Genomic DNA, 24,273 nt, shown 5'->3' with positions numbered 1-24,273 from the left:
TCGGCTGCCAGGGGCAGGAGGAAGCCCCTGATAAGTAGATCTGTTTTTTTATTTTTGCTTGAAAGCGTCCTTTAAAGAGACTCTGTAACAAAATTTTCAGCCTTATTTCTTTGATCCTATAAGTTCCTATACCTGTTCTAAAGTGGTCTGGATTACTGCAGCCTTTTCTAGTTGCACTGTCTCTGCAATATATCTAATCTTTTTTTCTTTGTCAAGCTTTGTCGACCCAGGGAGGAATGGATTGCCTCTGTTCTAATGAATACAAGTTATGCACGCCCCCTCCAGGCTCACTCCTGTGTGCTGTGTTTATTCTTAACAGCTTCTCTGCTCTCAGTCTCAGTGTGTCTGAGGGAGCTGTAAACTGTGAGAAAAGCGGAGCTTCACAGACCTTCTGCCTCCCACGGCTCTGTGCTGCTCAAGCATGTCAAGAATCATGGAATCCGACTCCTTAGTAACCACAGCTGGTCTTCTGAGTCACATGTCTGTGCTCTCCACTAATTTCTGAGCTCTGCTTTTCTCACAGTTTTCAGCGTGTGACAGCTCCCTCAGTCTCACAGCCTCACAGACGCACTGAGAGCATAATAAATAATAAACACACCACTACAAGCAGGCTCTTCTGACGTACTTCCTGTTTGGAGGCCATCTTGATTGTTTACCAAAGCAGTTTATGAAACTGCTTTTTTATCGCCAGGATCGCAGCGGGGAGTTGCGAAAATGTCACAGAGAGGGCTAGGAGAGGACACCCAACAGGATGGTATGTTTATTTATATGGGATTTTTTCAATACAGATTCTCTTTAAGAATCTGCCGCGTGCCCAAAGCAGGCCCTACCTCGTGCACCCATGTGCACCCCCCTCCCCTCTCCTTCCCCCTGCCACATGTGCCCCCTCCTCTCTCCTTCCCCCTGCCGCAGAGCCCCTGCCTTGTGCATGCATGTGCGCCCCCTCCCCTTTTCTCCCCCCGCCACAAGTGCAGTAGGGGGCATTTGTAATATGTGTGTGCAGCTTCTGCATTCACGCCGTGCATATTACAACTGCCTTTTAGTATATTAGATGATGTATCTTGTGGGAGAAATCATGGAGACTAACCAATTCTACTGCTTACATCAGTGAAATGACAGCTTCACCCACACAAACCTACCTTAAGCTGTCTGAGAAAGCTTCCACAGCAGACTTTGATGGGCAGTATCCCCCACCCATAACAGCCAGTCTTCCCGCAGCGCTAGTTACATTAACAACACGTCCCTGGGCTTTCCTGACAAGATGCAGCAGCTGCACTGTAACATCCACTGTACCAAGAAAATTCACATTCACGACCTTAAAAAAGTCCTCTCTTGTGTACCACTCATTTGGACCTGCCGAGCCAATGCCAGCATTGTTCACCAATCCCCAGAGCCCTGTAAGACATAAAAAATGATATTATTTGTTTAAGTGTTACACATGTGATTTATTAATAAGCAAGTTCACAAATCAATTTTATCTTTAACTTTTGTCACAAAATCTCTCCTTGGGGTTTAGTGACAAAGTTTTTCTCTTAAAGCAGTAGGATCAGCCATACTATTCCAGGGAAAAAAAAACACATATATAAGTAGATAAATACTTGATCTACTTAAATAACACATGTATTGTACTGTCTACGTTTTGATTTCAGTGAATGTTATATAGTAAATGACGAGAATTCTGTTCCTGGTGGGGGCCATGTCTTTTGCCCACAGTAAAGGCTAACTCGTGATGTCATTTCTGCCCTTTACTTTCTTGTCTCCTCCAATCACTGAGTCACCTCAGCTTTGCTTGTAAACACAAGTGAGTAGGGGATCAGGTTTCAGATAAGCAGCCGACATGGAAATAAAGGGAAGAGGAGGAATATATTATAGATAAAAAGAACCCCCAGCATGCAATTCTTTGGCACAGACTACTAAAGAGCCAGTGCTACTAAGGTATATGATAACTCCAAATCATAACAGCAGAAAATGTTTTGAAAGTTTTAAATGCAGGATTAGCATCATTATCACTTAATACACTCAGACCAGTTGCTGTTGAAGTTTGCTTTTTATGGTGACGATACCGTCAGATCTCTAAACTTATTTTTCACCATTACTATAGGGATAATTAACTAGATAAACAAATAAGGGGAGATAAATTACAATCTAAGACATTTTAGAGTATATTCTCTAAAAAGCCTTTTGCGCAAAGAGAAGAGCATAATGTTTCTCCCAAGTTTTCTGGTAGATATTTACACTCCTTTTCAATAAAATTATTTTAAAGCCCCAAGCAAAAAAAAAAAAAAAATGTTCAAAATATGTTTGCTATCATTTTTTATTCTTATTTTATTATTATTTATAAAGCACCAACATCTTCCACGGTGATGTACACAGTATATGGTCTTGTCACTTAAAGTGAACCTCCGAACTAAAAACCTACTCAGCAGAACTGAAAAGGCTTGGTGTTTGTTTAACAGTTTCACAGCATCCGAACTTTGTTTTTCTTACCAAAGCATCATTTTTAGCTGCATTTTTAGCTAAGCTCCACCCATCAAATAAAACTGCCCAGGCTTTTTTTCCCTGATGCTGTGCAAAGCATGATGGGATTTCCTATGTTGTTATTCACGTTGCCTAGCAACTGGGAGGAGTGATCAGCACACAGGACAGTTGGAACTGTGTCTCATGCTCCCTGTCACCTCCTTTCAACCAAAACGATGACTGCCCTCATGAAATCAAACATTTGCCTGTTCGTTTAAAACAGGGTAGGTAAGAGATTATATTACCTATCTATTTTAATTAACATTACTAATGTAACTTAAAGAGAGTCTGAAGCGAGAATAAATCTCGCTTCAGACCTCATAAATAGCAGGGGCACGTGTGCCCCTGCTAAAACGCCGCTATAGCGCGGCTTAACGGGGGTCCCTTCACCCCTAAATCCCCCTCGGTGCAGCGGGGGAGCGCTTCCTGGTTGGGGCAGGGCTAACCGCCGCAGCCCTGCCCCACGCGCGTCTGTCAGCGCGTATCTCCGCCTCTCCCCCGCCCCTCTCAGTCTTCCTTCACTGAGAGGGGCGGGGGAGAGGCGGCGATGCGCCGCTGACAGACGCGACTGGAGGCAGGGCTGCAGCCGTTAGCCCTGCCTCCAGGAAGCAATAAATCTGCGACCTTTCTACGACACTCTTTTGCGGGGGGTGGGTTGGGGGTGAAGGGACCCCCGTTTAGCCGCGGGATAGCGGCGTTTTAGCAGGGGCACACGTGCCCCTGCTATTTATGAGCTCTGAAGCGAGATTTATTCTCGCTTCAGAGTCTCTTTAATGACAGTATGCTTTTTTAGGCTGACGTTCCTCTTTAACTGTCTCTAAGAGGGGCTCACAATCTAATCCCTACCATAGTCATATGACTATATCATGTAGTACGTATATATCACAGTCTATTGCCAATTTGAGGTTGAAGTTAAGTAACTTACCTGCATATTTCTGGGAGTGCCCGGAGGAAGCCCACACAGACACAGAAATAACTTACACACTCTGTGCATATAGTACTCTGACTGGGATTCAAACTGGGGCACCATTGCTGCAAGGCGAGAGAGCTAACCACTAGGTCACCATACTGCCTACTTCTTAGTACTTTTTTTTAATTGTTAGAAACTGAAAAGTTTTTGTAGACAAGATGAAATATTATCTCCTGGTAGTAAACGCAGGAGAAAAGTTAACTGAATAAGGACTTCAGGAGAAATAATTCATATGTTAAGTTCTGTGCATCAGCCTTCTCATCAGTCTTTCTCATGATTTAGCTCTTTTTGGGATCGATTCACAAATCTTCTATTATGAATTAACTTTTACTTATTTATTAACTTTACTTCATTTTGATATTTCTTTTCTTGTGGCAATTTTACAGTACATTCTTTTTCTTTGTTGAATGCGTAAAATGTTTCATAGATAATGTAAAAAACTGAGAAGATATTATTTATAAGATAAGAAACCAAAGAAAAGATAATTAATAATATCACCTGGGACAAAACTCAGTAGAAAAGTTAACAGAAGCCAAGCCTTTGCTCATGGCAGCCGGGCAATGGGAAGGAAGGTTTTGTGCTTTGGTGCTCTACCTTCAGCATCACAGCACTGCTGCCTTGCAGATCCTCTGCAATATTGCACTTGCCACTAGAGCCAGAAAGCTACCTGCCACATACCCCATGCTTGCCATTACATTCTGGCATCACTGCTGCCCATCACAGCTTGACCCAAACCACCGGTCTTCTCTGCTTCCGACATCTAATACAAAACACTGGAGCCTGGCAAAGCATCTTCATAGCTCCCAAGGAATTCTTAGGAGGATTCTCATTGGTCCACCTAGAGCTATGGAGATGCTTTGGAATTCTAGAGCTCAGCCTAAGTAAGAGCTCTAATTTGGGCTGAACTCTTTGCTTGGGACTCTTTTTGTTTATTTGGTGGGGGCTTATACAGTCAGGTCCATAAATATTGAGACATCAACACATTTCTACCATTTTCAGTTTTGTACACAACCACAATGGATTCGAAATGAAACGACCATGATGTGCTTCAACTGTCAGCTTTAATTTGAGGGTATTTACATCCAAATCAGGTGAACAGTGTAGGAATTACAACAGTTTGCGTATGTGCTTCCCTCTTGTTAAGAGACCACAAATAATGGGACAGAATAATAATCACAAATTAAACTTTTACTTTTTAATACTTGGTTGCAAATCCTTTGAAGTCAATTACAGCCTGAAGACTGGAACGCATAGACATTGCCAGACACTGGGATTCAACCCTGGTGATGCTCTGCGAGTCCTCTACTGCAACTGTCTTCAGTTCCTGCTTGTAGGGATGATAACTGGATGCAATCACGAGTAATCAGGAGTGATTACTCGTGATTAAAATGAGGTTTAATTGGTGCAAGATAGAATGGGGTATTTACCCATAATTCCTCCATCCGCCCTGCGTTCCAAAGAGCTTTCACTTGTCCTGTTGGTCGCATTGCAAGCCTCACACCGCTGAACTTCCTCCTTTAAGCTAGAAGGAGGAAGTGCGGCGGTGTGAGGCTTGCAACGCGACCAATAGGATGCGTAAAAGCTCTTTGGAACGCAGGGCGGATGGAGGAATTATGGGTAAATAACCCATTCTATCCTCGCTGCACACCTGCACCAATTAAACCTCGTTTGAATCAAGAGTAATTATTCGTGATTACTCGTGATTGCATCCGGTAATCATCCCTACCTGCTTGTTCTTGGGTCGTTATGCCTTCAGTTTTGTCTTCAGCAAGTAAAATGCATACTCAGTCGTATTCAGGTCAGGTGATTGACTTGGACATTGCTCATAACTATGTACTGTGACACATATACACAACTTAACATGTTTTACCCCATAGGGCTTTGTCAGTAGTGACTGTACAAGGTACAGTGCAAACATAAATTATGGTCCATGAATATTGGGACATCAACACAATTCTAACATTTTTGGCTCTATACACAACCACTATGGATTTGAAATGAAACAAACAAGATATTTACAGTCAAATCATGTGAACGGTGTAGGAATTACATCATTTTGCATATGTGCTTCCCACTTGTTAAAGAGAGTCTGAAGTGAGAATAAATCTCGCTTCAGACCTCATAGATAGCAGGGGAATGTGTGCCCCTGCTAAACCGCCGCTATCGCGCCGCTAAACGGGGGTCCCTTCACCCCCAAATCCCCTCGGTGCAGCGGGGGAGCACTTCCTGGTTGGGGCAGGGCTAACCGCCGCAGCCCTGCCCCACGCGCGTCTGTCAGCATGTATCTCCACCTCTCCCCCGCCCCTCTCAGTCTTCCTTCACTGACAGGGGCTCGGGAGAGGCGGCAATGCACCGCTGATAGACGCGACTGGAGGAAGGGCTACAGCCGTTAGCCCTGCCTCTAGGAGCGACCAAGTCTGCGACCAAGTGTTGCAGGGGGGGGGCTTGGGGGTGAAGAGCCCCCTGTTTAGCGGCGCGATAGCGGCGGTTTAGCGCTAACTATGAGCTCTGAAGCGAGATTTATTCTTGCTTCAGAGTCTCTTTAAGGGACCAAAAGTAATGGGGACAGAATAATAATCATAAATAAAACTTTAACTTTTTAATACTTGGTTGCAAATCCTATGCAGTCAAGTCTGGAACGCATAGACATCACCAGATGCTGGGATTCATCCCTGGTGATGCTTTGCTAGGCCTCTACTGAAACTGTCTTCAGTTCCTGCTTGTTCTTGGTGCATTTTCCCTTCAGTTTTGTCTTCAGCAAGTGCAATACATGCTCAATTTGATACAGGTCAGGTGATTGACTTGGCTATTACATAACATTCCACTTCTTTCCCTTCAAGAACTCTTTGGTTGCTTTTGTAGTATGCTTTGGGTCATTGTCCATCTACACCATGAAGCACCATCCAATGAGTTCTGAAGCATTTGGCTGAATATGAGCAGATAATATTGCCCAAAACACCTCTGAATTCATCCTGCTGCTTTTGTCAACAATCAAGAGAAGACTTCCCCAGAGTGAATATAGAGAGTTCACCACAAGATGTAAACTATTGGTGAGCATTAAAAACAGGAAGGCCAGATTAGAGTTTGCCAAACGACATCTAAAAAGCCTTCACAGTTCTGGAACAACATCCTATGGACAGATGAGACCAAGATCAACTTGTATCAGAGCGATGGGAAGAGAAGGGTATAGAGAAGGAAAGGAACTGCTCATGATCCGAAGCATACCACCTCATCACTGAAGCATGGTGGTGGGAGTGAGATTTATTGATGATGTGACTGCTGACAAAAGCAACAGGATGAATTCAGAAGTGTTTCGGGCAATATTATCTGCTCATATTCAAAACTCATTGGACAGCGCTTCACAGTGCAGATGGACAATGACCCAAAGCATACTACAAAAGAAATGTAATAGCCAAGTCAATTACCTGACCTGAATCTGACTGAGTATGCATTTCACTTGCTGAAGACAAAGCTGAAGGGGAAATGCCCCAAGAACAGAGGCCTGGCAGAGCATCACCAGGGATGAATCCCAGCATCTGGTGATGTCAATGCATTTCAGACTTGACTGCAGAGGATTTGCAACCAAGTATTAAAAAGTGAAAGTTTGATTTATGATTATTATTCTGTCCCATTACTTTTGGTCCCTTAATAAGTGGGAGGCACATATGCAAACTGTTGTAATTCTTACACCGATTACCTGATTTGGATGTAAATATCTTGTTCATTTCATTTCAAATCCATTGTGGTTGTGTATAAAGCCAAAAATGTTAGAATTGTGTCGATGTCTCAATATTTACTGACTTGACATAGATTATGTTTGCACCGTATCTTGTATAGTCACCCTTTGGGGTGAAACATATTGAGTTGTGTACTGTATATTCCTGCGTATAAGACTACTTTTTAACCCTTGAAAATCTTCTGAAAAGTCAGGGGTCGTCTTATACGCCGGGTGTCATTGATGCCGGGTGATACGCCCTATCCTGTTACCGCCTCTCAGGTCTCCCTGCTGAGGGAGCGCAATCTGTTCTTCCATACCGCTCTGATAAACAGGTAGACAAGGAGAGCTGACCAGTCTACTTAAGGAGAGTTGACCAATGCAACAAGTCACTGGCGAACTGAGGGGGCTATTCCGGGTGTCTGGAACCTCCCCCCTGCACTGAGCTGTGTATTCAGCCAGGGAAGCCCGCATAATATAAACAGCCTCATTCTCCCTCCCTTCTTACTTCTGGTGCTTCCCTCCAGCTAATAGAATGAGAGAGGCAGCCGAGCTTTCCTCACAAGAAGATGCAGCCTGCAGTGAGAGAATGTTGATTATGGAGTCCTGGACTCTCCACAGCACAGAAGTGTCAGACATGATGAAATTAGAGTACAGGCAAGCTGGTAAATATACACAGCATGATGCAGAGCTTGCCTGGACTCAGGGTCTGTGGGCAAACATCTGTCTGGTCTCTCCCCATTGTTATAATGACTGCATGTGTGGGTAAGGTGTTTAACAAGCTGAAAAGTTTTTGACAGTCCCTAGACTCCAGGAGGGCTTCTTTCTGACTTGTGTGAGAGACTGACAGGGACAGGAGTCCGATTACAGGCAAGTAGCCTGTGTGATGTGGGACTGCAATACAGATACGTTCTCTGCTCCATCTCAGGCTATTCTCAATTTCTCCACACCTCTCTCTGGGCTAGTGCACGCCAAAATGACAATAGCAATCGCTAGCAATTTGTGAGTGTGATTTTGTGAAGTGATTTTCAGAGCGATTTTTGAATGAATTGCTCAAAAACATGCTACATGCAGTATACCTGCGATTTTGAAAAAATCACAACGCTGCTGTGGGAACACCCACATAGGGTAACATTAGCCAAGCGCTTTTCAAATCACTGTTGATTTGAAAAACGCTCAGAAGCACTCTTGGTGTGCACCAGCCTCCTTCATTCACCTTTGTTTCCCTCTTCCCCTAGAGCTGGCTGTGTGTTCTTGTCATACAGGAAAGCTAAATAAAAGTGCAATCCTGGTGAGGCAAAATATTATTATTTAGTATTTATATAGCGCCGCCATCTTCCGCAGATGCATATATCCCTGCATCATATGGGTATCGCTTGCGCTATGTGACACTATGTAGCATATTCCACTGAATTGTCCAAACTAAGTCTATCTCCTGTTCCTCTCTTGGGGAGTTGTTCCAGCGCTGTCCCCCATTCACATTTGCTGCTACCAGAAGCCCTCAGAAACACTAGTTTCCTTGAGTACTTCCAAAGGCAGGCAGCCCCGTAATACGCCAGCGCACTTTTGTGCATGGGCAGTATGGAGCCACTTGTATTCGGAAGCACTCGGGGACATACGTGCTTCTGGATCTTTCAGGAACCCCCCCCCCCCTTAAAAATCCTGCGTTTGCCCCTGCAAGTCAATTGACTATATACTGTTATATACTGGGTAACACATACAGTACAGCACCAGCATCTGTTCATTCACACCACCAGTACATGATATTTTTATTTTTATTTTAATTTGGTGTGCGTTGGAAGAGGGGTAGTCTTATATGGAAAGTATATCCCAAACTTTATATTTTAACTGGAAAAGTTGGGGGGGGTTGTCTTATACGCCCAGTCGTCTTATACGCCGGAATATACGGTATGTGTTTCACAGTACATAGTTATGAGCACCTATTAAGTTACCACTTGTCCTAACTGCCTATATGTGTACATAATCAACAGTAGAACTGAGACAGAACAGCAGTAGTTCGTCATAGGCTGCAAACTTGAGCAGCCCTCCACTTGCTATCTTTGGCACATAGGGACCTGTGTTCTGTGCACCCTGAACTGTACATTGAGGGATAGTTACACCTTACCCCACACACATGAATAAAGGGCAAGGGGATGAACAAAGAACCCCTCTTTTTGCATTAATTGGTGCAAGACATTGTAAACACAAATCATCTTTAGGCCATTTGTTACTACTACAATATATTTATACCATTTTATGATTAATTAATAAAGTTGTAACTTTTAAATCTAAAGTACCAAATAGGGATTATCCATTGTTGGATTTTTTCATTGCATATATATTTATTTACCAGCTTCAATGTATATTTGTGTGTATAGTTTTAATAATAAACTAACAATTATAAGCATTCCAGTTTTGCCCTTGTTATGTGATTATTCTGATCTATGCTAGAACTCTATGGCCTCAAAAAGAGACACACTACCATATTTTCTCTTTTGTTTTGTTATAAATTGTTGATTTGGCTAGTTAGGTTGCTCTGTTTTCTTCCTTTTAGGAATAGCTAGTTTGAAGTCTCTCTACCTCATCAATCTAGAGACTTGTGGCCGCAAAACCCCCTCACTGTGTATTGTGCTCACAGTGGATTCACCTCCAGAAGTCTCTAGTGGATGAGACCTGTTTAGAAACGGTGGCATAGTACGGTGGGATTGGCAGGTGTCTATAACAAGTAGTCCATTTTTATTAACTGCAGAATGCTTCTATGATCATGATTAGAAATGGAAGATGCAAATAATTTCAACTTGAATTAAAATGTTAAAAGTTATTTTAATTTTCTGTTTTATGCATCTCATTACATAGTTACATAGTTATTTGTGTTGAAAAAAGACATATGTCCATCAAGTTCAACCAGAAAATAAGGTACAACACTAGCCTGCACCCTCAAATATCCATATTGATCCAGAGGTAAGCAAAAAAAAAACAAAAAAAACCAAAAAACCCTTACAAGGCATGGTCCAATTAGCGCCCAAAGGGAAAAAAATAATTCCCGACTCCAGATGGCAATCAGATAAAATTTCTGGATCAACACCACTGGCAATTACCTAGTAATTATAGCCATGGATGTATTTCAATGCATGGAAAGCATCTAAGCCCCCTTAAAAGAAAAGAAGATATAGAATTTGCCATAACTACTTCCTGTGGCAATACATTCCACATCTTAATCACTCTTACTGCAAAAAAAAAACATTTTTATAAATAAATGGCAAAAGGATTTTTCTTCCATACACATATCGGGCTTAATTCACTAAGACAAATAGCATGCCTTATCAAAGTTAGCACGCCTTATCAAAGTTAACATTCCTTATCAGATTAGCATAGCGAGCGCTATAGACCAGCAGGGGCTCATGGCAGGTTGAGTGGAGCTCTCCTCATTGCCAATTAGCAGGCATAAGTTTGCTGTGCTACTCTGATAAGGTGTGTTAACTTTGATAACATGTGTTAACTTTGATAAGGCGTGCTATTTGTCTTAATTATTCAAGCCAATCATGTTCCCTAGTCCTTTACAAAAGCCTAGAGACAAAAAAGTAATCTGTCAAACTTTTATATTGTCCGCTGATGTATTTACAGTATGCATGTTAATTGGATCAACTCTAAAGCATTTTGTTCCCCAGACATCTTTCCTGTAATGTGGTGAACAGAACTGAATTCCATATTCCAGATGCGGCCTTACTAGATTAACCATCTCTAATCATGTTACGACAAGATTGAGAATCTGTGCTTTTGTACAATTCATCATAAGAAAATGACATCACCTGCATTTCCAACAGTGGCAGACACCCACTCAGCTGCAGAACTCACACTTTTGCCATCAGCAACATCCAGAATTCTTGTCTGCAGTCTACTTGATGTCTCGTTTTTCAGATTCTCAGCCCCGGTCTGTGTCAGACAAGCCGCCAGAACCTTCATTCCACGTCTGTCCAGCTGCTTGGCCAGCAGGTTCCCAAATCCAGAGTCACAGCCAGTGATGAAGACATATTTATCTGTGACATTCTCCAGTATCTGGCTCTGTCTGTGCCATCTGTACAGGAGAATTCCACACAACACAGCCAGCAGGAGAAGACACATGCTGAAGTCTGTTCTGCAAAAAAAAATGTATTTATGATTATTAAATTTATTAAATGAAATGATTAGTTATTTGCACAATCTTGAAGCTAGAATTTACCATCTGGACATGGATTTCTGACAAATTTGAAATTCAGCTGCTCCGATCACCCCTAATCACCATATATACTTGAATATAAGCTGAACTTTTGGGACCAAAAAAGTGTCTCAAAAGTGGGGGGGTCAGCTTATATTTGAGTCATGTGTGTGGGACATTGTGCCTGTATCTGTAGTTACTGTTCCTTGTTCCAGGCAGCCATCTTCCTGTCTTCCCTGCAGCTCTATACTCACTGCTAGAGGTCCAGAGCTTTACATTCTTCTCAGTCCAGGCAGCCATCTTCCCATAGCCCTTGCAGCTCTATACTTGGCGCTGACCTTTAGTGATGGGTACAGAACTGCAAGGTAGATTTTGTATTCCAAATTTGTCAAAAATCTAAGCCCGGATGGTAAATTACAAGTTCTGCGCACAGAGTTTCGCATTCTGTACGGCATTTACATTGAAGTCAATGAAGCTGACTTTCGCAGTTAATTGCAAAGCCCCCATACTTGCTATCATCACCAAATTTGGTAGGTACATGTGATCTATGTACAGTTGATTGGGCCCGGTGAGAGTGAAAATGTTATATGAATAAGTAATTGGGGCTGGTGAGAATGTGAACATGTCTCTCTATGAACAGGTGATTGAGGCTGGTGAGAGTGTGAACATGTAATCTTATGTATAGACGATTGAGGTGGAGAGATGAATGGGCAGTATTTCTCTCAGTCAGTTGGGTTGATGATTGGGTTGATGTGGCTCTGTAAAATGTATAAGCTATAGGCTTGCTACACACCAACGTTTCTGGATATAAGCTTGGCTTCAGGGGAATAAAGAGATAATTTGCATATTCAGTAATGATGCATTGTGGGTAGCCACAGTTGCTCACTCAAAGCTGAATTATTGCAAATACTTTCTGTTTTAAGAAGGCAAATTGCACTGAGAGTTGCTTTTTAGTAGGAGGACTTTTCAGTCTCTTTTAGTCCCCTATACTTTCCTAGTGGTTTTGGGTCACCCTGAGCTGCTTGGATATATTGCTAGCCTAAGTAAGTGAGCAAACTGTTAGCAGGATCTATCTTCAATGGGTGGTTCCCAGGAGGCCATCTGGATGCACTTCCTGTATATATGGGCAACCATCAAAGTGTTATGGTGGGGGGTGGGGTCGTGGGGATGCTTTATGATATATGCCTTGGGCGCAGGCCAGTAAAAAAAAGGGCACACATGGCTAGTGGACAAAAAGAGCGCCGCCATAGATTGCAATGCAAAATAAAGGCTATTGGATGCCCGACAGCAAAAAAGGGCGCCCGAGAAATGGCAGTTGCAGGGATCGTGTTAACAAAAGTTTTCGTTTACAGAATAAGGTTTATAACAAATATCATTTACAAGTTCGTTTTGACTTTGTGTTATACTTATTTTTAGTTTTTAAATTTCGCTTATTGGAGCTTTTACTTATTTCCCGGTTTTTAAAATTTTGCTTAAAGGACTGTAACAAGTACATTTTTTTTACACTTATTTTGTCATTTAAAATTCGTTTTCATATGTATAATGCTTAAATATCATTTTCAACCTTATTCTATTAGAAATACATCGCTTTTGGTATTAACTTTGTTTTTCACACTTATAATGCGTCGATTATAGTTTTATTAACTTACTAATATATAGCGTCTAATATTACCGTTATTTTTAGAATACTAATGCGTATGAGATTGTAAAGCTATTTATTCTATTATATATATACCTTTTTCTATTTATAACATTATTAATGTGTACGTGATTTTAAGGCTATTTATTCTATTACAAATATATAAATTATTCTATTCATATTATTTATAGTGAAGTATTTTAAGGATTAAATATATTATTGTTTATATGTGTGTAAGGGTGTTTGTGCAGTGGGGATGTTAGGGTTAGGTTAGACACCACCAGGGGGGGGGGGGTGGTTAGAGTTAGGCACCACCAGTGGGGTGGTTAGGGTTAGGCACCACCAGGGGGGTGGTTAGGGTTAGGCACCACCAGGGTTGTGGTTAGGGTTAGGCACCACCAGGGGGGTGGTTAGGGTTAGGCACCACCAGGAGGGTCTTAGGGTTAGGCACCACCAGGGGAGTTTTAGGGTTAGGCACCATCAGGGGGGTCTTAGGGTTAGGCACCATCAGGAGGGTCTTAGGGTTAAGCACCACCAGGGGCGTGGTTAGGGTTAGGCACCACCAGGAGGGTCTAGGGGTTAGGGATAGGTAAAGGGAGAGTTCTGTGTGAGAGTAGGGTTAGGTATAGTTACAGTACAATATACACTACCAGGGGGGTGGTTAGGGTTAGGCACCACCAGGGGGGTCTAGGGGTTAGGGATAGGTACAGGGAGGGTTCTGTGTGAGAGTAGGGTTAGGTATAGTTACAGTACAATATACACCACCAAGGGGGTGGTTAGGGTTAGGCACCACCAGGGGGGTCTAGGGGTTAGAGATAGGTGCAGGGAGAGTTCTGTGTGAGAGTAGGGTTAGGTATAGTTACAGCACAATATATGTAATATATACAATTTATTAAATTATGTATATTTAAAGAGGAGCTGTTAGGTATAGGGTCTCAGAGAAAATAAACACATATATCAGTAGCTAAACATTGGCTGTACTTACATTACATATGCATTTCACTGTCCACGTTTGGATTTCACAGAATCTTTATATAGTATTTGCAGAGAATGATGCTCCTGACAGCTCATCGCAGGCTCCATGTTTGTCTGTCTCCTATGAAGCCAAATGTGTCGTCATGTCCTCCCTGCTTCCTGATGATTAGACTCACACAAAAGATCGGTAATGTAAAACACTACTGTGCAGTGAATATTAATTAGCCATGTGGCTAGGAACAATAGCGGACTCCTGCAGTGTACTCTGCTGGGAGTTTTTTCAGTGTTGTGAGCTGCTGCTTTTGTAACATGAGCCCTGTAACTTATCACTAGCAGCCGAGGGGAGGGCCCCAGAATGCTTTGCTGTATGGTATGCGGCTCTTGGCTTCTTAAGAGCTTGGGTCTAACATCCTTGCAGTTCAGCACACATCAAAACTAAGAGAGATTTTTAACTTCAGTATTGCCTTTTTGGCTTCCTTCTAAACTGTTTAACACAGGAGAATAGAGGTTTAAATTAGCTTTTGCAGCCTGACAGTTACTCTATAAACAAAGAGGGGGTCTAGGGCTTAGGGATAGGGAGATATCTGTGTGAGCCTACAGTTAGGTATAATTGCAGTAAAATATCTGTAAAATCTACCATTGTATTACCATGCTTAATACAAGTGTAAATATCATTTTTTGTTATAGACGCTATTTGACGTTTCATTTCAGAATTCGTTTGTTGTTATAGACGGTATCTTGCCATTTAATTTCCGTTTATTTAACCTTCTTAGCATTACATTTTCGTTTACAAGCTATAAACGAAAATTATTGTTTTACTTTACAACGTATAATTTCGGCTATATCCTGCGCCCTTTTTTCCAGGTGCCCTTTTTTGATACAAGCCCTTGGGCGTGTGCTAAATTTTTATCTAGAAGTTCTGTCCAAAGACATACTGTGAAGAGATGCATTCAGCAAACATCTCATTCTCCATTTAAAGATATTTCTATTAGACTTTCTAATCTATCTATGTATCTATGTATCTATCTATCTATCTGCACGCGCGCGCGCGCGCGCACACACACACATAAACACACACACACACACACATAAACACACACACACACACACACACACACACACACACACACACACACACACACACACACACACACACACACACACACTCTCTCTCTCTCTCTCCAAACTTTGAAGTCTTTAAAGTGGATCCGAGACAAACGTTTTACTCATTGCATAATTGGGTTCCTTTCATATAGTTTATCGGGCATTCCTCGAGCCAAATACTTTTCTTTTTTTGGTTTAATACTCTTATTCCCTATAAACTAAACAAGCCTCGCCCACAGCTTTTTCAGAGTGCCTTGGCATTCAGACCCATGTAGCAAAGGCTTGTGGGAGCTCAGTCTGGGCAGGAGGAGGAGGAGGTTACTAGCCACAGATTTCAGAGGCAGACGGGAGGAGGAGAGGGAAGTGACAGGCTAAGGGCTGGAGATGCTATTGAGCTTGCCTGTGTAATGTGACAAACAGAACATGGCTGCCCTCATTGTATCACAGGAATAAATAATCATAAACTATTGAAGCTGTCTACAGCTAGATTTGCTGTGTAAACTATCTAAACTTTAGATAAGATATATAGACGAGTTACTTGTCATAGTTAGTTTTTCATCTCGGATCCGCTTTAAGCTCCCAGAACTCACTTTTTCAGATCTAAAGCCATTCCTCTTCAGCCTCTGGACAAGTTGTACTCCCTATTAAATATAACCTACAATACCTATGCAAGGGGAGGATAGGAGCAAGAGTCGGCGATCCTGTTTATTGTGCAAACATCACTGTGGAAATTCCAACATCATGTGGTAAAGAATGTGAGGAACATACCGTTGCAGGCATAGAGAATGGATGGTGGGTGCTGGAAACTGGAAGCCTGACGGCTGTTTTGCGTGAATGCGTTTCTTTGGATGCTACATATGGGGCAGCTGCAGGAGGCTGGAAGAAGCCCCAGGTTAAGTCAAAATTAATTTTTTGTGCTAGTTCAAGTGTGCTTTAACCACTTGCCGACCGCCTACTTCATATTGGCGGCGGCAAAGTGGCAGCCCCAGGACCACGTAACGCAGAATGGCGTCAGGTCCTGGGGCACTGTTTTGCTGGGGATCGCGCGCTGGGATGTGCGCACATCCGCCGGCAATAGGCTCCGCCCACCCGCGACGTCAACCCGCCGGCCAATCGGAAGCGCCGGCGGGTTGTTAACCCGACGATCGCCGGATAGGAAGCGTATAATACGCTTTGTAATGTTTACAAAGTGTATTATACAGGCTGCCTCCTGCCCTGGTGGTCCCAGTGTCCAAGGGACCACCAGGGCAGGCTGCAGCCACCCTAGTCTGCACCCAAACACACTGATCTGCCCCCCCCCCTGCCCCCTGATCGCCCACAGCACCCCTCAGACCCCCCCCCCCTGCCCACCCCCAGACCACTGTTTGCACACAATCACCCCCCTAATCACCCATCAATCACTCCCTGTCACTATCTATCAACGCTATTTTTTTTTTAGTCCCTAAACTGCCCCCTGGGTACTCCTGATCACCCCCCACCCCTCAGATTCTCCCCAGAACCCCCCCCCCCCAGAACCCCCCCCTGTGTACTGTATGCATCTATCCCCCTGATCACCTGTCAATCACCTGTCAATCACCTGTCAATCACCCATCAATCACCCCCTGTCACTGCCACCCATCAATCAGCCCCTAATCTGCCCCTTGCGGGCAATCTGATCACCCACCCACACCAATAGATCGCCCGCAGATCCGACATCAGATCACCTCCCAAGTGCAGTGTTTACATCTGTTCTCTACTCTAAACACCCACTAATTACCCATCAATCACCCCCTATCACCACCCATCAGATTAGACCCTAATCTGCCCCTTGCGGGCACCCAATCACCCGCCCACACGCTCAGATTGCCCTCAGACCCCCCCTTATCAATTCGCCAGTGCATTATTTACATCCGTTCTTCCCTGTAATAACCCACTGATCACCTGTCAATCACCCCCTGTCACTGCCACCCATCAATCACCCCCTGTCACTGCCACCCATCAATCAGCTCCTAACCTGCCCCTTGCGGGCAATCTGATCACCCACCCACACCAATAGATCGCCTGCAGATCCGACGTCAGATCACCTCCCAAGTGCAGTGTTTACATCTATTCTCTCCTGTAAACACCCACTAATTACCCATCAATCACCCCCCTATCACCACCTGTCACTGTTACCCATCAGAATAGACCCTAATCTGCCCCTTGCGGGCACCCAATCACCCGCCCCACACGCTCAGATTGCCCTCAGACCCCCCCCCTCCTTATCAATTCACCAGTGCAATATTTACATCTGTTCTTCCCTGTAATAACCCACTGATCACCTGTCAATCACCTATCAATCACCCCCTGTCACTGCCACCCATCAATCACCCCCTGTCACTGCCATCCATCAATCAGCCCCTAACCTGCCCCTTGCGGGCAATCTGATCACCCACCCACACCATCAGATTGCCCCAGACCTACCCTCAGATCACCTCCAAAGTGCATTGTTTACATCTGTTCTGCCATCTAATCACCCACTGATCACCCATCAATCAGCCCCTGTCACTGCTACCCATCAGATTAGACCCCTATCTGCCCCTAGGGCACCTAATCACCCGCCCACACCCTCAGAACACCCTCAGACCCCAGCCCTGATCACCTCGCCAGTGCATTGCTTGCATCTATTCCCCCCACTAATCACACCTTGAGACACCCATCAATCACCTCCTGTCACCACCTGTCACCCCCTAACACACCTACCCATCAAATCAGGCCCTAATTTGCCCCGTGTGGGCTCCTGATCACTCGGCCAAACCCTCAGATCCCCCTCAGACCCCCTTCCGATCACCTCCCCAGTGCATTGATTGCATCTATTTTCACCTCTAACCACCCCCTGAGACACCCATCAATCACCTCCTGTCACCCCCTAGCACTCCTATCCATCAGATCAGGCCCAATACAACCTGTCATGTAAGAGGCCACCCTGCTTATGACCGGTTCCACAAAATTTGCCCCCTCATAGACCACCTGCCATCAAAATTTGCAGATGCTTATACCCCTGAACAGTCATTTTGAGACATTTGGTTTCCAGACTACTCACGGTTTTGGGCCCGTAAAATGCCAGGGCAGTATAGGAACCCTTTTTAGAAAAAAGACACCCCAAGGTATTCTGTTAGGTGTATGAAGCATTCATAGAAGATTTTATTTTTTGTCAAAAGTTAGCGGAAATTTATTTTTATTGTTTTTTCACAAAGTTTCATTTTTCACTTGTGACAAAAAATAAGATCTTCTATGAACTCACCATACACCTAACGGAATACCTTGGGGTATCTTCTTTCTAAAATGGGGTCACTTGTGGCGTTCCTATACTGCCCTGGCATTTTAGGGTCCCTAAACCGTGAGGAGTAGTCTAGAAAACAAATGCCTCAAAATGACCTGTGAATAGGACGTTGGGCCCCTTAGAGCACCTAGGCTGCAAAAAAGTGTCACACCTGTGGTATCGCCGTACTCAGGAGAAGTAGTATAATGTGTTTTGGGGTGTATTTTTACACATACCCATGCTGGGTGGGAGAAATCTCTCTGTAAATGGACAATTGTGTGTAAAAAAAATCTAATATATGTCATTTACAGAGATATTTCTCCCACCCAGCATGGGTATATGTAAAAATACACCACAAAACACATTATACTACTTCTGAGCACGGCAGTACCACATGTGTGGCACTTTTTTGCAGCCTAACTGCGCTAAAGGGCCCAAAGTCCAATGAGTACCTTTAGGATTTCACAGGTCATTTTGCGACATTTGGTTTCAAGACTACTCCTCACGGTTTAGGGCCCCTAAAATGCCAGGGCAGTATAGGAACCCTACAAATGACCCCATTTTAGAAAGAAGACCCCCCAAGGTATTCCGTTAGGAGTATGGTGAGTTCATAGAATATTTTTTTTTTGTCACAAGTTAGCGGAAATTGACACTTTGTGAAAAAAAAAACAATACAAATCAAGTTCCGCTAACTTGTGACAAAAAATAAAATCTTCTATGAACTCACCATACTCCTAACGGAATACCTTGGGGTGTCTTCTTTCTAAAATGGGGTCACTTATGGGGTTCCTATACTGCCCTGGCATTTTAGGGGCCCTAAACCGTGAGGAGTAGTCTTGAAACCAAATGTCGCAAAATGACCTGTGAAATCCTAAAGGTACTCATTGGACTTTGGGCCCCTTAGCGCAGTTAGGGTGCAAAAAAGTGCCACACATGTGGTATCGCCATACTCAGGAGAAGTAGTATAATGTGTTTTGGGGTGTATTTTTACACATACCCATGCTGAGTGGGAGAAATATCTCTGTAAATGGGCAATTGTGTGTAAAACAAATCAAAAAATTGTCATTTACAGAGATATTTCTCCCACCCAGCATGGGTATGTGTAAAAATACACCCCAAAACACATTATAATACTTCTCCTGAGTACGGCAATACCACATGTGTGGCACTTTTTTGCAGCCTAACTGCGCTAAGGGGCCCTAAGTCCAATGAGCACCTTTAGGCTTTACAGGGGTGCTTACAATTTAGCACCCCCCAAAATGCCAGGACAGTAAACACACCCCACAAATGACCCCATTTTGGAAAGTAGACACTTCAAGGTATTCAGAGAGGGGCATGGTGAGTCCGTGGCAGATTTCATTTTTTTTGTCGCAAGTTAGAAGAAATGGAAACTTTTTTTTTGTCACAAAGTGTCATTTTCCGCTAACTTGTGACAAAAAATAAAATCTTCTATGAACTCACCATTCCTCTCAGTGAATACTTTGGCATGTCTTCTTTCCAAAATGGGGTCATTTGGGGGGTATTTATACTATCCTGGAATTTTAGCACCTCATGAAACATGACAGGGGGTCAGAAAATTTGGAGATGCTTCAAAATGGGAAAATTCACTTTTTGCACCATAGTTTGTAAATGCTATAACTTTTACCCAAACCAATAAATATACACTGAATGTTTTTTTTTTTTATCAAAGACATGTAGCAGAATAACTTTCGCGCTCAAATGTATAGGAAATTTTACTTTATTTGAAAAATGTCAGCACAGAAAGTAAAAAAAGTCATTTTTTTGACAAAATTCATGTCTTTTTTGATGAATATAATAAAAAGTAAAACTCGCAGCAGCAATCAAATCACACCAAAAGAAAGCTGTATTAGTGACAAGAAAAGGAGGCAAAATTCATTTAGGTGGTAGGTTGTATGACCGAGCAATAAACCATTAAAGCTGCAGTGGTCTGAATGGAAAAAAAGGCTCTGGTCCTTAAGGGGTTTTATGACTGCAGTCCTTAAGTGGTTAAGAGTGTTGCAGATAGACAAGACATTCAATCATATATCACAACATTTAATAAAATTACCTGATCATTCAGATAGGTACAAAAAAGATAAATGTACTCACCAATACAGCTGACAAGACATATACTTGCTTGAAAACTAAGTCAGGAATAAAATAGTGCTTCCAGCAAATTCCCTTGTGATGTACAAAGTTCAGAGCAACTGTAGCTGAAGTTATTTTAGCTATACTGGTTGTCCTTATCAGTAGTCAACAATTTTCTCTGACACCTGAGACTTATCTACCAACTCCATACATAGAAACAAAAGAAAGACTCTCAAATAGCAAAGCTGAGGGTTCACGACCGGGGCGGAGCCCAGTGCACTGTCCCTGGCTGACCACAAAATGAGCCGTGACAACAATGCGGATTTTCAACACACCACAGCTTTATTATTCATTTTTAAATTATACAGCAAAATAATAAAATAATGACTGACTATTATCACAAAAATGTATACATATATATACAGTGGGTTGCAAAAGTATTGGGCCCCCTTGAAGTTTTCCACATTTTGTCACATTACTGCCACAAACATGCTTCAATTTTAATGGAATTCCACGTGAAAGACCAATACAAAGTTACATTTGAGAAGTGGATCGAAAATCATACATCATTCCAAACATTTTTTACAAATAAATAACTGCAAAGTGGGGTGTGCGTAATTATTCGCCCCCCTGAGTCAATACTTTGTAGAACCACCTTTTGCTGGAATTACAGCTGCCAGTCTTTTAGGGTATGTCTCTACCAGCTTTGCACATCTAGAGACTGAAATCCTTGCCCATTCTTCTTTGCAAAACAGCTCCAGCTCAGTCAGATTAGATGGACAGCGTTTGTGAACAGCAGTTTTCAGATCTTGCCACAGATTCTCGATTGGATTTAGATCTGGACTTCGACTGGGCCATTCTAACACATAGATATGTTTTGTTTTAAACCATTCCATTGTTGCCCTGGCTTTATGTTTAGAGTCATTGTCCTGCTGGAAGGTGAACCTCAGCCCTAGTCTCAAGTCTTTTGCAGTCTCCAAGAGGTTTTCTTCCAAGTTTGCCCTGTATTTGGCTCCATCCATCTTCCCATCAACTCTGACCAGCTTCCCTGTCCCTGCTGAAGAGATGCATCCCCCGAGCATGATGCTACCACCACCATATTTGACAGTGGGGATGGTGTGTTCAGAGTGATGTGGAGTGTTAGTTTGCTGCCACACATACCGTTTTGCATTTTGGCCAAAAAGTTTCATTTTGGTCTCATCTGACCAAAGCACCTTCTTCCACAAGGTTGCTGTATCCCCCACATTGCTTGTGGCAAACTGCAAACGGGACTTCTTATGCTTTCTGTTAACAATGCCTTTCTTCTTGCCACTCTTCCATAAAGGCCAACTTTGTACAGTGCATGACTAATAGTTGTCCTATGGACAGAGCCTCCCACCTGAGCTGTAGATCTCTGCAGCTCGTCCAGAGTCACCATGGGCCTCTTGACTGCATTTCTGATCAGCGCTCTCCTTGTTAGGCCTGTGAGTTTAGGTGGACGGCCTTGTCTTGGTAGGTTTACAGTTGTGCCATACTCCTTCCATTTCTGAATGATCGCTTGAACAGTGCTCTGTGGGATGTTCAAGGCTTTGGAAATCTTTTTGTAGCCTAAGCCTGCTTTAAATTTCTCAATAACTTGATCCCTAACCTGTCTTGTGTGTTCTTTGGACTTCACGGTGTTGTTGCTCCCAATATTCTCTTAGACAACCTCTATATCCTCACAGAGCAGCTGTATTTGTACTGACATTAGATTACACACAGGTGCACTCTATTTAGTCATTAGCACTCATCAGGCAATGTCTATAGGCAACTGACTGCACTCAGATCAAAGGGGGCCGAATAATTATGCACACAACACTTTGCAGTTATTTATTTGTAAAAAATGTTTGGAATCATGTATGATTTTCGTTCCACTTCTCACGTGTACACCACTTTGTATTGGTCTTTCATGTGGAATTCCAATAAAATTGATTCATGTTTGTGGCAGTAAAGTGACAAAATGTGGAAAACTTCAAGGGGGCTGAATACTTTTGCAACCCACTATATATATATATATATATATATATATATATATATATATATATATATATATATATATATATATATATATATATATACTGTATATATATACTGTATATATATATATATACTAATAAACAACCACACACAAACACAGAATATTTATATTGCGCTTTTCAACTGGTGGACTCAAAGCGCCAGTGCAATATACTGTGCAGATAGCAAATAGGGTATTACACCCTTGGTGGTGCGCTTCTTTAAAATCAATATACACCAATGTTAAAATAAGACAGTGCTCAAATGGTTTACAAGTTCTTAATATAGACCAATAAAGTCCCATATACTTAAACACAATATTCAACTAGTTTTGATGCTAGTAATGATGCTCCCCAATGAGTCGCTATTGCAACAAAATTAGTCGAGATGAGCGTGGGGGACGCGGCAATGAGGCAACGTGGTCTGGCGGGACTGTCTGGTTTTGTGGACGGCAGCACGACCCAGCCTACCGAGTGGCCAAAGAACAGGGTAGTAGAGCCCATTAAAACTCTGTGTTCTCAAGCTTCCACATGCTTGTAAGTGCACAATCCTTGTGAATACATTTTTATTATGGTTTTATGCTATGGTGTCCCCGTTATGATTTATTTGAGATGATATGGTTTGAACAAGCCCAATAGGAGGAAGCACTACAAGGAAGATCCTAGTAAGGCGAGGGGCGGCCTGTTGATACCATAGGCGCTGCAGACCTTATCTATTAGAAGGTCACTATATAACGGTGAGTGCTCACTGCTTTGGGGTGTGGTGGTGGTGTACCATTTGTACCCTGGCTGGGATCCTGATTGAAGATTGTGTTTAAGTATATGGGACTATATTGTTCTATGTTAAGGACTTGTTAATCTTATATATACACTTGCCGCACCCTGCAAGTGCTTAGCAACACTTTTAGTTTACTACCAACTGCCACACGAGCCACCAGCTACCCATTGACAATGACTTGGTTTGTACATGTTTTATATTGTAGTAGGGATCTGCATCTTACTATACAGGATCATTAACCAACATTATATTTCTAACTTCTAAGGACCTGCCACAGCAATTCAGGATTGCTTGTGAAACCCGAATGTCTGCCCACAGAGTGAAGGCAACTTCTATGGCCTATCTCAAGCCAAAAAGAAAATATTGTTCACTACCTCATTCAGGCGCACCCCAATCATCCTCAGGTATTCCATCAAAACCGCTAACAACTTCTCACGCACCGCTATGCTCCCCATTTAGTGTACAAATTTTGAAGTGTCTTTCATCCTATCCTTATTCATTTTCCTGTATGGGATTAACCATTAATATGTCTGGCTGACCCCATAGAGTGATGAGTCTAGCAAAATTGTTGACCATCCTTTCTACAGTGAGACTGGAGTATCCAAACCAGTTTACCTCTATGTCAGTAGCTGCCTACCCAAGGGCAACCACCCAGGGGTTCTACCTGTGCTCCTAACTGACGCCCTTCGTTCAGCCCACATGATGAATCGGTGGCAGATTAGTCTCACTTTACATGGAAAGTGAAGCCCAGCTCATGGCGGTTATAGCCCACCCCCGGGCACAAGCAACCTATATGACAGTTTATGATCCTGTAATATACATATTCTTCAGATTATTATCATATACAAGCACTTTATCGTTCCACAAGATGTTGGCGAATGTAGGACCTAAATCTTTTTGACACCCATATATCAATCTTCTTCACTACGTCCTTGCTCAATACCCATACATTGCTGCACCAATTAGAGAGACCTCTGTA

General features: G+C 42.8%; 1 protein-coding gene across 3 annotated transcripts in view; it reads right to left on the bottom strand.

Moving 5' to 3' along the window:
* The window catches only part of LOC137545832 (retinol dehydrogenase 7-like), a 65,875-nt gene that overhangs the window by 17,760 nt on the left and 23,842 nt on the right, over positions 1 to 24,273 (bottom strand). Inside the window, exons 1-3 of one of the 3 annotated variants that reach the window (XM_068267510.1) lie at positions 20,505 to 20,656; positions 11,012 to 11,337; positions 1,140 to 1,395 (exon numbers count right to left, since the gene is read on the bottom strand). In XM_068267510.1, the coding sequence (XP_068123611.1) occupies positions 1,140 to 1,395; positions 11,012 to 11,324 (569 nt within the window). In that variant the 5' untranslated portion in view covers positions 11,325 to 11,337; positions 20,505 to 20,656. Of the gene's footprint in view, positions 1 to 1,139; positions 1,396 to 11,011; positions 11,338 to 20,504; positions 20,657 to 24,273 lie in introns of those variants that run through there. The other 2 variants (XM_068267509.1, XM_068267511.1) reach the window with 2 other exon arrangements.

Source organism: Hyperolius riggenbachi, chromosome 2, assembly GCF_040937935.1.
Source record: "Hyperolius riggenbachi isolate aHypRig1 chromosome 2, aHypRig1.pri, whole genome shotgun sequence".
Taxonomy (NCBI): domain Eukaryota; kingdom Metazoa; phylum Chordata; class Amphibia; order Anura; family Hyperoliidae; genus Hyperolius; species Hyperolius riggenbachi.
This window is presented reverse-complemented; position numbering and strand designations above follow the sequence as displayed.